At 42.0% G+C, this 14444-nt stretch overlaps 1 protein-coding gene across 1 annotated transcript; it reads left to right on the forward strand.

Annotated features, from left to right (window-relative positions):
* The first annotated feature begins 2827 nt into the window (after positions 1-2827).
* Positions 2828-12366, forward strand: LOC132403317 (myc target protein 1 homolog). The gene is made up of 2 exons (XM_059986769.1): positions 2828-2905; positions 11974-12366. Exons 1-2 carry the CDS (start codon positions 2828-2830, stop codon positions 12364-12366), a joined length of 471 nt encoding a protein of 156 aa, XP_059842752.1.
* Positions 12367-14444: the final 2078 nt, after the last annotated feature.

The following is a 14444-nucleotide window of genomic DNA, read 5'->3' on the forward strand; positions in this document are numbered from 1 at the left end:
GGGTGGGGTGGGTTAGTGGAGGGAAGTGTTAATCCATCTTACTGCTTGTGGAAAACTGCTTGTTTTTGAGGCTGGTGGTCCTGGCATATATGCTATGTAGCCTCTTCACTGATGGGACAAATAGCCGGTCCGGTCCAGTCCTACCTCTGACATACTTCCCCATTCTTTACTTCAATCTCCTTAGAAATATCTCCACTCATATTAGCTATTTCCACCCTGGGAAATAAGTGGCTGTCTATGCCTCTATCAAGTCATCTTACTCTATCAGGTGTGCTATTAGGTCTTATCCTCATAAGATATGCTCTCTAATCCAGGCAGCATCCTAGTACATCTCCTCTGGCCCCTCTCTAAAGTGTCCACACCCATCCTGTAATGAAGTCACTGGAATTGAAGACATTATTTCAAGTGTTGGCTAACCAGGTTTTTAAAGATGCACTGTTGGAAGAGTCCTGACTGGTTGCATCATGGTCTGGTACAGCAATCAGAATGCATAGGAACTTATAAAGCTGCAGAGTAAATTCTGATGCAAAAAAATCCATTTAAGGTCTCCCCCATTTTTTCGGACTCCATGCATGGATTACCATTCTCATCTTCCAAATGACCAATCTTGTCCCTTGCTCTTAAGCTGTCTGTAGAATCCCTTAGGATTCTCCATCAGCTTGTCTGCTCGAGCAACTTCATGCGAAAGCATCCTTTATCCTTCCTGATTTCTTTCTGAAGTCTTCTCTTGCATTTCTTATACTCCATAAGTACTTCATTTGACCTAGCTGCCTATACCTGCTATGGACCTCCCTTTTTATTTAACCGGTGCATCAGTATCACATGAAAACCAAAGTTCTCTAAAACTGCTGTTTTTACAAGCATGCATAAGCTTTGTACTCTCAAAATTTCACTGCTGAGGGTCTCCCACCTATCAGGTACACCTTTCCCAGAAAACAGCCCGTCCCCAATTCACACTTGCCAGATCATTTCCGATATCATCAAAATTGGCCTTTCTTCAGTTTAGAATCTCAACCTACAAGACTAGACTAATTATTTTCCATATTAACTTGAAACTAATGGCATTATGATCACCAGATTTAAATTGTAACACTACACAAATTTTGTCACCTGCCCTGTCTCATTCCCTAATAGCAAGTCAAGTATGACACACTCTTTAGTTGGGATTATATGTACTGATGAAGGAAATTTTCCTAAATATATTTGTTAAAGCCTATCCCATGTACCCCTTTTACTGTATAGGAGTCCCAGTCAATATATGGAAAGCTAAAAACACCTGCTGTAACAAACTTACATTTCTGTCTGCAATCTCTCTACAAATTTGTAACTGTAAATCCTGCAGACTGTTGTGTGATCTATAACATATAAGACCATAAGACTTAGGAGAAGTATTAGGCCATTTGGCCCACCAAGTCTGCTCCACCATTTCATCATGGCTGATCCAATTTCCCTCTCTGCCACAATCTGCTGCCTCTTCCTATATCCTGTCACGCACAAGCTAGTCAAGAATGTATCAAACTCTGCCTTATGTACATCCAATGTCTTGGCTTCTGCAGGCACCTGTGGTGAGGATTTTTGAACTCAGGATTCACCACTCTCTTGCTAAAGGAATACATCCTCATTTCAGTCCTAAAAGGATAGCATTATATTATAAGGCTGCGTCCCCTTATCTTAAAATTCCCACTTTAGGAATTATCCTATCCAAATCCACTTTGTTGAAGACTTTCAGCATTCAATAGGTTTCAATGAGGTCACCCCTCATTCTTCTGAATTCCAGTGAGTACAAGCCCAGACCCATAAAAATGCTCTTCATATGACAAGACCAGAATCATTTTTGTGAACCTCCTTTGAAACATCTCCAATGATGACACATCCTTTCTCAGCTAAGGTGCCAACAGCTGTTCTCAATACTCCAGGTCAGGGCTCACCAGTACTTTATAAAGACTCTTCATTACATTATTGCTTTTATATTGCAGTCTCTGAATGTGAACAAAAGAGATGGTTGTTGACTTCAGGAGGGTATGGAGCGACCACTCCCCGCCGAGCATCGACGGCTCCTCAGTAGAGATCGTTAAGAGCACCAAATTTCTTGATGTTCACCTGGCGGAGAACCTCACCTGGTCACACAACACCAGCTTCATAGCAAAGAAAGCCCAGCAGTGTCTCTTCTTTCTGCAAAGGCTGAGGAAAGTCCACCTCCCACCCATCCTCATCACATTCTGTAGGGATTGTATTGAGAGTATCCTGAGCAGCTGCATCACTGCATGGTTTGGAAATTGCACCATCTTGGACTGCAAGACCCTGCAGCGGATAGTAAGGTCAGCTGAGAAGATCATCAGGGTCTCTCTACCCACCATTACTGACATTTACACTACACACTGCATCCGCAAAGAAAACAGCATTATGAAGGACCCCACGCACCCCTCATACAAACTCTTCTCCCACCTGCCATCTGGGAAAAGGCACCGAAGCATTCGGGCTCTCACGACCAGACTATGTAACAGTTTCTTCTCCCAAGCTATCAGACTCCTCAATACTCAGAGCCTGGACTGACACCAACTTACTGCCCTCTACTGTGCCTATTGTCTTGTTTATTATTTATTGTAATGCCTGCACTGTTTTGTGCACTTTATGCAGTCCTGGGTAGGTCTGTAATCTAGTGTAGTTTCTTTTCTGTGTTGTTTTTTACGTAGTTCAGTCTAGTTTTGGTACTGTGTTACGTAATACTATGGTCCTGAAAAAATGTCTGATTTTTACTATGTACTGTCCCAGCAGTTATGATTGAAATTACAATAAAAGTGACTTGACTTGACTTAACTTGAAAACGATGGTGGAGACTTTCGATAGATTTTTTGCATCTGAAGATGGACACAAAGTCTACAGATTACAATTGGAAATAGAAAAGGTGAGTCAAAGGGGCAATGTTATGATAGTCATGTGAGATTTTAACATGCAGGTAAATTGGGAAAATCAGGTTGGTCATGGATATTAAGGGAGTAAATTTGTAGAAAGCCTATGAATGGCTTTTTAGAGCAATTTGTTGTTAAACCTACTAGGGGATCAGCTATACTGGATTGGGTGTTATGCAATGAACTGGTGGTGACTAGGGAGCTTAAGGTAAAGGAATACTTAGGAGACAGTGATCATAATATGATTGAGCTCATCTTGAAATTTGATAGAAAGAAAGAAAAGTCTTGCATAGCAGAATTTCAGTGCAGTAAAGGAAATTACAGTGGTATAAGGAGGAGTTGTCCAAAGTAAATTGGAAGGAGATGCTGGCAGGGATGACAGCAGATCAGCAATGGCTTACGTTTCTGGGTAAAATGAGGAAGGTACAGGATAGGTGTATTCCAAAAACAAAGAAATACTCAAATGGCCAAATAGTACAACTGTGGCTGACAAGGGAGATCAAGGTTAATGTAAAAGCAAAAGAGAGGGCATACAACAGAGCAAAAATTAGCGAGAAGATAGAGGATTGGAAAGCTTTTAAAAACCTACAGAAAGGAACTAAAAGAATCATTAGGAAGGAAAAGATGAAAGGTGAACGTAAGCTAACTAACAAAATCAAAGTGGATAGAAAAATCTTTTTCAAGTATATAAAAAATAAAAGGGAAATGAGAGTGGATATAAGTAACAGACAAAATGCTGGAGCTACTCATCTGGAGGCAGCATCTAGGGAAGGAGTATAGTTGATGTTTTGGGCCAAAACCCTTCAACTGGTCTCTTTTCCTAGATGCTGTCTGGCCTGCTGAGTACCTCCAGCATTTTGTGTGTGTTGCTCAGATTTCCAGTATCTGCAGATTTTCTCTTGTTTGTGAATGGATATAGGACTGCTAGAAAATGAACCCGGAGAAATAATACCAAGGGATAAGGAGATGGCAGATGAACTAAATGAGTATTTTACATCAGTCTTTACAGTGGAAGACACTAGCAGTGTGCCAGGCATTGAAGGGTGTGAGGGAAGAGAAGTGAGTGCAGTTACTATTACAAGGGAGAAGATGTTCAAAAAGCTGAAAGACCTAAAGGAACATTACTCATCTGGACCAGTTGAATTGCACCCTAGGGTTCTGTAAGATGTAGTGGTAGAGATTGTGGAGGCATTAGTAATGCTTTTTAAAGAATTATTGGACCCTAGCATGGTTCTGGTGGACTGGAAAATTGCAAATGTCACTCCACTCGTTAAGAAAGGAAATTATAGACCAATTAACCTGACCTCAGTGGCTGGAAAGATATTGGAGTCAATTGTTCAGGATGAGGTTATGGAATACTTGGTGACACAGGACAAGATAGGATAAAGTCAGCATGATTTCCTTAAGGGAAAATCTTGCCTGACAAACCTATTGGAATTCTTTGAGGAGAATACAAGTAGGATAGATAAAAGGGTTGCAGTGGATGCTGTATATATGGGCTTTCAGAAAGCCTTTGACAAGGTGCCACACATGAGGCTGCTTACCAAGTTAAGAGCCTATGGTATCTCAGGAAAGTTAATAGCATGGTTAAGAGCATTGGCTGATAGGTAGGTGGCATTGAGTGGGAATAGAAGGATCCTTTTCTGGTTGGTTGCCAGTGACTACTGGTGTTCCGCGGGGGTCGGTGTTGGGACCACTTCTTTTTATGCTGTATATAAATGATTTAGATGATGGAATAGATGGCTTTGTTACCAAGTTTGCAGATGATATGAAGATTGGTGGAGGGGCAGGTATTGTTGAGGAAATAGGAAGGCTGCAGAAGGACTGTCAGATTAGGAGGATGGGTAAGAAAGTGGCAAATGAAATACAATGTTGGAAAATGCATGGTCATGCACTTTGGTAGAAGAAATAAATGAGCAGACTATTTTCTAAATGGGAAGAAAATCCAAATTAACTGAGATACAAAGGGAGTTGGGAGTCCTTGTGCAGAACACCCTCAAGGTTAACTTGCAGTTTGAGTTGGTGGTGAAGAAGGCAAAACAGGAGTTTAAAAGGCTGATTCTAGGAATGAAAGGGTTATTACCTGAGGAACATTTAATGGCTCTGGGCCTGTACTCGCTGGAATTTAGAAGTGGGGATCTCATTGAAACCACTCAAATTTAGAAAGGCCTAGACAGAGTAGATGTGGAAAGGATGTTTCCCATGGTGGGGGAGTCTAGGACAAGAGGGCACAACCTCAGGATAGAGGAACATCCATTTAAATGTGGGAGGCAGAGAAATTTCTTTAGCCAGAGGGTATTGGTGGAATTTTTTTACCACAATCAGCTGTGGAGGCCAGGTCATTGGGTATATTTAAGGCAGATATTAATAGGCTGTTGATTGACCATGGCATCAGAAGTTATGAGGAGAAGGCTGGGGAGTGGGATTGAGGAGAGTAAAAGATGGATCAGCCATATTTGAATGGCAGAGCAGTGACAATGGGCCAAAAAGCCTAATTCTGCTCAATGTCTTATGGTCACTTAAAATAAATGTTAAAATTGCATTTGCCTTTCTCACCACTGACTCACCTTGTAAATTAACCTTTAGTGAATCCTGCACAAGGTCTCCTTGCACCTCAGAGTTTTGTATTTTCTCTCTGTTTAGAAAATAGTCATTCCTTTTATTTCTTCTACTTGTTTGCCAATTTTCCTAATCCGTCTAAATCCTTCTGTCACCTCTCTACTTCCTCAAAACTGCACCTACCTTTGTATCATCTGCCAACTTAGCTACATCCAAATCATTGACATATAACGTAAAATGAATCGGTACTCACTGGCAGCCAGTCAGAAAAGGCTCCCTTTATTCTCACTCTTTGCCTCCTGCCAATCATCTAATGCATTATCCATGCTAGAATCTCTCCTGCAATATCATGAGCTCTAACATGTTAAGCACCTTGTCAAGGGCCTTCTGAAAATCCAAGTACACAACATCCACTGCCTCTTCTGTGTCTATCTCGCTTGTTATTTCCTCAAAGAATTCCAACAGATTTGTCAAGTAGGATTCTCTCTTGAGGAAACCATGCTGACTATGACTATGTGCCTCCAAGTACACAGAAACCACATCCTTAACAGTTGACTCCAACATCTTCTCAACCACTGAGTTCAGACTAATGGGCCTATAATCTCCTTTCTTCTGCCTCTCTCCCTTCTTAAAGAGTGGAGTAACATATGCAATTTTCCATTCCTCCGTAACCATGCCAGATTTAATTGATTCTTTAAAGATAATTTCCAATGCCCCTACAGTCTCTTCAGCCACCTTTTTCTGAACCCTAGGGTATACACCATCTGGTCCAGTTGACCTGGCTTCCTTTAGGCCTTTCCGTTTCCAAAGAACCTTCTCCTTCGTAATGGAAACTTCACATACTTTTGCCCCCTGGCACTCTCAAACTTCTGGTATACTGTTAATACCTTCCACAGCAAAGACTGATGCAAAATATTTTTACAGTTAGGCCACCATTTCCTTGACCCCCATCACTACCTCTCTAGCATCATTTTCCAGCAGCCTAATATCCACTTCCACATCTCTTTTACGCTTTATGAATCTGATGAAAATTTTGGTATCCTCTTTAATATTATTGGCCAGCTTACCTTCGTATCCCATCTTTTCCTGCTTAGTTACTTTTTTAGTTTCCTTGTGTTGGTCCTTAAAAGCTTCCCACTAATCTTTGCTCTATTATATGCCCTCTCCTTGGCTTTTATGTTGGCTTCGACTTCTCTTGTTAGCTTTTAGAATACTTCTTCCTAAAGAAGCACAAGAACTAACATTTCATGATCTCCCTTTTAAAGTAGTCCATAATCAATTTACTTATCTTGGAATTACAAGATAAGTTTACACAAGGAAGTTTAAAGATCTCCTTCGTGAAAACTTTGCCAACCTTTCATATGCTATAAAACAGAGTCTGGTACAATGGTCACCTCTATCTATGTCTTTGGTAGGTCGTATTAATGTTGTTAAAATGTATGTTCTCCCCAAATTTTTATACCTATTTCAATCTATCCCAATTTTTATTCCTAAATCTTTTTTTGATTCCTTAGACTCTATTATTTTGTCATATCTGTGGCAGAATAAGCGCTCTAGAATTAATAAAATCCATCTCCAAAAATCTAAAAAAGAGGGTGGCATGGCTTTACCTAACTTTCGTTTATATTATTGGGCAGCTAATATACGTTGTGCTACCTTCTGGTCTTTCTTCCATGGCCAACCCGAGTGCCCTAACTGGGTGGCGATGGAGCTGAGCTCCACCAAAGAATTATCTGTCTCTGCACTTCTTGGCTCTGCACTCCCTAGTAGTCTGCCCAGATCAATAGCTAATCCTCTTGTTAGACACACTTTGCGTATATGGGCTCAGATCAGGAAATGCTATGGTTTCCAGGGGTTTTCCGTTTCCAGCCCTATTGCTCATAATCACCTTTTTTTACCTACTACATACGATTCAGCATTCCAGGTTTGGTATAGGAAGGGCATTAGACATTTTGAAGATCTTTTCATTGATAATCGCTTCGCTTCTTTTCAGCAGCTCTCTGTTAAGTTCAATCTGCCCAATGCTCATTTTTTCAGATATCTCCAAATCCGACACTTTATTGCTCCTTTAATTCCTAACTTCCCTGAAATGCCTGCGAAAAATGCTATGGACCTATTTCTTTCCATGAATCCACTAGGTAAAGGCTTAATATCAATCATCCGAGATAAACTAGCGGCCTTACGACGGGCCCCCATGGATAAAATCAAAATGGCCTGGGAGCAGGATTTAAATATCTCCTTATCTGAGGAGAGCTGGGATTCAGCTCTCAAATCGGTTAATTCAACCTCTCTTTGTGCTCGCCACTGCCTTTTACAGTTTAAGATTGTTCATAGAGCCCATATGTCTAAATCTAAACTATCTCGATTCTACCCTAGCGTTAGTCCGTTCTGTGATAAATGCAAGAGGGGCGTGGCCTCTCTCATCCATATGTACTGGTTCTGTCCTAGCTTGGAGAAATTCTGGAAAGATGTCTTCACTATGTTATCGTGTATTCTGAATCAGCACCTAGAACCAAACCCCTTAATTGCTCTGTTCGGTTTTTGGGGTGAGACAGATTTATGTCTGGGTCCGACCAAATGCCGAATATTATCCTTTGCCTCTCTTCTGGCTAGACGCTTGATCCTCCTCAGATGGAGAGATGCTGCCCCGCCCACTCATGCTCAATGGCTTAACGACATCATGGCCTGTTTGGACCTCGAAAAAATTCATTATTCAGTTCTCAATTCGGATCTAAAGTTCCATAAGGTCTGGGGACCTTTTATCGAGTACTTTCATAACCTTCCTCTTGACTAGGTTTTTTTTTCTTTTCGGTCCCTTGCTTTCAGCTCCTTTTTTTTCTGGTAGAAGGAATTACTATCCTCTGTTGCTGAGTGTATTCACAGTCTGGGAGCTTGGCTGTCCTGACTTATACTCTCTATATTGTGTTGTGGTTGGTCTGGAGTTGCTGTTGTTTTTTCTTGTGTTGTGGTGCTTGGGGGGGACACTAAGCTTACTTGTCTTTAATTTAGGTGCTTTTTTTTTGCTAAATTCTCTTCCTTTGTAGCATATTGTTATTGTATGCTTAATTTTGCACTGTTTTAATGTTCCTAATTGGGATTTGGGGTTTTTAATTTGTAAAATGTTTTGAAAAACTAATTTAAAAAAAAGAATACTTCTTCCTCTTTAGGATGTATATATCCTGTGTCTTCTGAATTGCTTCCTGAAACTCCAGCTGTTGCTGCTCTTCTGTCTCCCCTGCTTATGTTCTTTTCCAATCAATTCTGGCCAATTTCTCTCTCATGCTTCTGTAATTCCCTTTACTCCGTTGTAATATTGGTACATCTGACTTTAGCTTCTCCTTCTCAAAGTTCAGGGTGAATTTGATCACTTTACCCTAAGTGTTTCTTTTCCTTAATCTCTCTAATCAACTGTAATTCATTGCACAGCACGCAATCTAGAATAGCTGATTCCCTAGTGGGATCAACCATGAGCAGTCCTAAAAAGCCATCTTGTAGGCATCCTAGAAACTCCCACCTCTTGGGCTCCAGCACCACTCTGATTTTCATAATCTACCCACACACTGAGATTCCCATGACCATCGTAGCATTACCTTTTTGACATGCATCTCCCATCTCCTTTCGTAACTTGTAGACCATGTCCCTTGTACTGTTTTGGGGTCTGTATATATTCCTATCAGGGCCATTTTGTCCCTGGAGTTCCTTAGCTCTGCCCACAATGATGCAACACCGACCAACCCTGTGTCACTTCTCTCTAATGATTTGATTTCATTTTTTACCAACAAAGCCATGTCACCCCCTTCGTCTACCTGCGTCTTTTTGATACAATGTGTGCCTTTGGACGTTAAGCTCCCAGCTTTAGTCTTCTTTAAGCCACAATTCAGTGATGTCCACAACATCATAAATGCCAAACTGTAACTGTGCTACAATTTCTCTACCTTATTCCGTATACCGAGCATATTCAAATAGAACACCTTTAGTCTTATATTCACACTTTTCAATTTTCAATGCACCCAGAGGTAACCCATGCAGTTATGGGGAGAATGTACAATCTCCTTCCAAACTGGGGCAGGGATTGAATCCAGATCACTTGTACTGTAATACAGTAAAGATACCCATGATGTTCAATGGTAAATTATTGGGATTTTTAGAATTCCTGGCATTACTGGTAAAGTCAGGCACCAATCCAAACTTTACATGGAGACTAAGTAATAAAGAAAGCTTAAGGATTCAAGCAACACACACAAAATGCTGGTGGAACACAGCAGGCCGGGCAGCTTCTACAAGGAGAAGCACTGTCGACGTTTCAGGCCGAGACCCTTCGTCAGGATTCAAGATTCAAGATTAGCCTTGTTTGTCACATGCACATCATAACATTACAACATGCAGTGAAATTTTGCGTTTACGTAAATGAATACCACTGTCCGAGAATGTGCTGGGGGCAGCTCGCCAGTGTCACCATGCTTCCCAGACGCGTCCAATTACACCCATGTGGGCCAATTAACCTATGGACCTCTGCATCTTTACAAGCTCCTTACGGACTGCAGTGGAATGGAATCTGGGTCACTGGTGCTGTAATCGCATTATTCTGACCACCATGCTACCAACCCACCCCTTTCCCATACCAGGAGTTGGACTGAGGCCACCCGGGTGAAAACCAGTAACTGCTAGGTACTAAATTATTGGGAATGTCAGTACCAAACCAACTCTGGAATGAAGAGTAAATGATGAAGAAAGATGAAAGATTAAAGATTGCCTTTATTTACCCCACGTACAGTGCCATGCAAAAGTCTTAGGCACGTGTAAAAAAAATTTGGAAAGTGAAGATGCAGTCAAAAATAATGGATTGAAATTTACCTAAATATCAAAATAAAATATTATAAAGAGCAGTGAACAGTAAAAAAAAACTGAATCATATCAAAATTTGGTGTGACCACCCTCTTTGCCTTCAGAACTGCATAGTTCTCTTAGGTACACGGTCATGCAGCTTTATAAGAAAATCAGCTGGTAGGTTGTTTCAAACATCTCGGAGAATTTGCCACAGAACTTCTGCCGACCTTGGCTGTCTCGCTTGCTTCTGTCTCTCCAACTGATCCCAGAGAGCCTTGAAGATGTTCAGAGTAGGGATCTGTGTCCACTATAGTATCTGAAACCAGAAATAAAAATCTACAGTCCCCACTGTACATTGAAATATCAGCAACCAACACAATAAAGGGTTGTGCTGCGGAAAGCCTGCAATCATCCCCACTCTTATAGTGCCAATATGGAGTGCCCACAACTCACTAACCAATTAACCTCTGCATCTTCGGAATGTGGGAGGAAACCGTAGCAACTGGAGAAAACATGGGGGGTAATGGCGAGAACATACAAACAGCTGTGGGAATTGAAGCTCTGTGGCTGGCACTGTAAAGCGACACTGCACTACTGCCCTGTAGGGAGAGGGAAGAAAGGACCATGTGGAGGGAGGGAAGAGTGGAGATCACCACAAAAGATGGAATTCTACTTATTGACTTTAGTTGTTTATTTAGAGATACGACGTTGTGCCGAGCCCTTTGGCACAATGAGCCCACACTACTCAATTACAGCGATGTGTTACGAAGGTGGAGCAACTCTGAGGGGCCGAAGGGTACAAAGTCGCCCCCTCCTTTTTCAGAATCTCAAGATCCCTATTATTTCGGGTCTGAGACCCAGGAAATGAGAGAGAGATACACAGCATGTCAGGAAAGGAGAGAGAGAGAGACGCAGAATACACAAGATTTGGAATGTGTCCTGACATAAGCGGAACGGAACCACTGATTACTGCCATTGTCTCTTGGAGAAGGAATTGTGTATTGAGTACTGTACTATTCATTGAAACCCCTCAGGAGACAACCAGAGTGGGCTGGTTGAGGGATTGCATCATCCCAACCTGACTGACATCTGAGACCCCGTGAGTGAGGATAAAAGAGGGGTCTGGGGAACACCCCTTTAGACGCATCAGGAGAAACGCTAGAAATCCCGTGACAGCGTTTTTATAGCGAAAGCCGGTGGAAGGTCCACGTGCGTCCTCCTTTGCCTGGATGACGAGCTCATCACGGAACGGTCTAGCTAAAGGATGGATACGGATCAAGATCATACCAAGGAAAGTCGGCAAGTTTTTCTCTTTCTCTCTCTCTCTCCAACAATTACAACACATTACAACACAGCGACGAACAAACGGCTGCAGCCTGTGTGAACTAAAGCGAACTTCAGATTTCCATTGGACGATTCATTATCCCCTAGACAACGATAGAGCTTGTTTCTTATTGATTATTATTATACCCGCACTTTTAGGTTTAGACGACGTATATTATCTGTATATTTGCATTGATATTATTTTTGTGTATTTTTACTAATAAATACTGTTAAAAATAGTATCACCAGACTCCAACAGACATCTCTATCTTTGCTGGTAAGTAACCCAGTTACGGGGTTCGTAACAGATGTGACCACTTAACCTAGTAACGTGTGCGTCTTTGGATTGTGGGAGGGAAAAGGAACACTCAGAGTGCTGACACAGAGCAGCTTCTACCGCACCAACAGCTACGACAGGCACGGAGACAGCAACCTGCCCTTGGCGAGCACTCTGACCTTCCGACGTCGGTGGTCCCAGGACCACGCCGACAGCTATGACAGGAAGCAGAACTTCCGAGCCTCCACTTTCCACCCATTCGCCCAGGATCCGCTGGACGGGATTCCACCCTCGTCCGCCCTGCTCTGCGCCGACACCTCTTCCAGCCTGAACTGCAGCCTCAGCCCACAGGAACACCACTGTTCGGAAGGCTGCCGTTATGGTTGCCATCCCTCACAGACCCTGCCACTTGCCTACAAGTTTGTCGTGGAGCTATCCAATAGGACCCTAGCGTACCACCTTCTCAGCTAGCAAGGAATGAGCAACCACAGTTACCCCCCAGTGCCCTGATTTTGAACATCAGGAATCTGAATCAGAATCAGGTTTAATACGACAGGCTAATGCTGTGAAACTTGTTACTTTTTGGCAGCAGTGCATTTCAATACATAAACTATAAATTGTAATAAGAAAAATATATATAATTAAATTCAGTAAGTAGTGCTAAAAGGATAGAGCAAATAAAGAAAAACATAGAGAGGTAGCATACATCTGTTCATTGTCCATTCTGAAATCTGATGGCAGAGGGGAAGAAGCTGTTCATAAGATGTTGAATGTGTGTCTTCAGGCTCCTGGACCACCTCATTAAAGAGAGGACACGTCCTGGGCGATGGATGTCATCTTTTTAAGGCATCGCCTTTTGAAGCTGTCCTGGATGCTGGGGAGTCTACAGCAGGCTGAGTTTGCAACCTACTGCAGTTTTTTCCCAGTTCTTTGCAGTGGCCTCTCCACATCAGATGGTGATGCAACCAGTTAGAATGCTCTCCATGGTACAAGTTTGCAAGTCTTTGGTGATATACCCAGTTTCCTTAAATGCTTAATAAAATATAGCCACAGTATTTCTCATTAGATTGTAGACATTCTACTCAATTGGTCTGGTCAGAATGTACCACAGAGGGATTGTGAATAAAGCATCACCAGTATGTTCAAAGTTCAAAGTAAATTTATTTTCAAACTACATGTATGTCACCAGGTACAACCCTGAGACTAATTTTCTTGTGGGCATTTACAGTAAATATGAGAGAGACAATTGAATCATTGAAAGACCAACAACAACCAATACACAAAAAAACCTGTGCAAGTACCAATGAAAGAGAAAAAAGTAATAATAATAAAAATAATATTTATTATCCTCAGATCAGGTGGTTCCTTGTGGCAAAACAGGACCAGATGGTTAACACAAAAATTGTCAAAAATAAATAATAAAAGATCAACAAATTCAAGACAATAAATGCAGAAAATGCCGAGAAAAAACAGGAACAATCCAACACATTACAGGATCCTGATGTGTGAGATTTTGCCAGGACTCCATGATAGCTTCCTTTCCCTTCATCCCCAAGCCAAGTAAGCTCTGCTTAACAGTGGGACCTTCATTTTCCATCTCTGATGTAAAATGGCAAGACCTCTAGGGTCTTCCGAGAGCTGACTCAGCTCTGTTTCTTGGAGTACTGTGAGAAGTTTTTGGTCCCTTATCTTAGAAAAGATGTGCAGAAACTGGAGAAAGTTCAAAGGAAGTTCAAAGAAAATGATTCCAGGATTGAATAGCTTGGCCTAGGATTAACCATCTTCAACTGCTTCATCAATGACCTTTCTTCCGTCATAAGGTCAGAAGTGGTGATGTTCAAAAATGAGTGCACGATGCTTTGCACCCTTCATGACTCCTCAGATAGTGAAGCAGCTTATACCCAAGCGCAATAGGACCTTACAATATCCAGGCTTGGGCTGACAAGTGGCAAGTAACATTCGAGCCACTCAAGTGCCAGGCAATGACCATCTCCTACAAGAGAGGCTCTAACCATAGTCCCTTGACATTCAGTAGCATCACTATCTCTCAGCCCCCTACTATCAACATCCTAGGTGCTACCATTGACAGGAAACTGAACTGGTCTAGCCATATTAACACTGTGGCTACTAGAGCAGGTCAAAGGCTAGGAATCCTGTGGCAAGTAACTCATTACCTGACTCCCAAAAGCCTGTCCACCAACTACAAGCTCAGGTCAGGAGTGTAATAGAATTCTGAATGAGTGCAGCTCCATCAACACTCAAGAAGCTTGACACCATCCAGTACAAGGCAGCCCATTTGATTGATACCCTTTCCACAAGCATCCAATCCCCTCCACCACTGACAAACATTTGCAGTATCTACAAGATGCACTGCAACAACACCTCAAAGTTCCTAAGGCAACACCTTCCAGACCCACGACCACTATCATCTCGATCGACGAGGACAGCAGGTACCTGGGAACACCTCCACTGGGAAATCCTCTCCAAGTCTCTCACCATCCTGACTTGGAAACATATCGCCATTCCTTCATTGTCGCCTGGTCAAAATC

The sequence above is a fragment of the Hypanus sabinus genome, chromosome 12 (assembly GCF_030144855.1).
Source record: "Hypanus sabinus isolate sHypSab1 chromosome 12, sHypSab1.hap1, whole genome shotgun sequence".
Taxonomy (NCBI): Eukaryota; Metazoa; Chordata; class Chondrichthyes; order Myliobatiformes; family Dasyatidae; genus Hypanus; species Hypanus sabinus.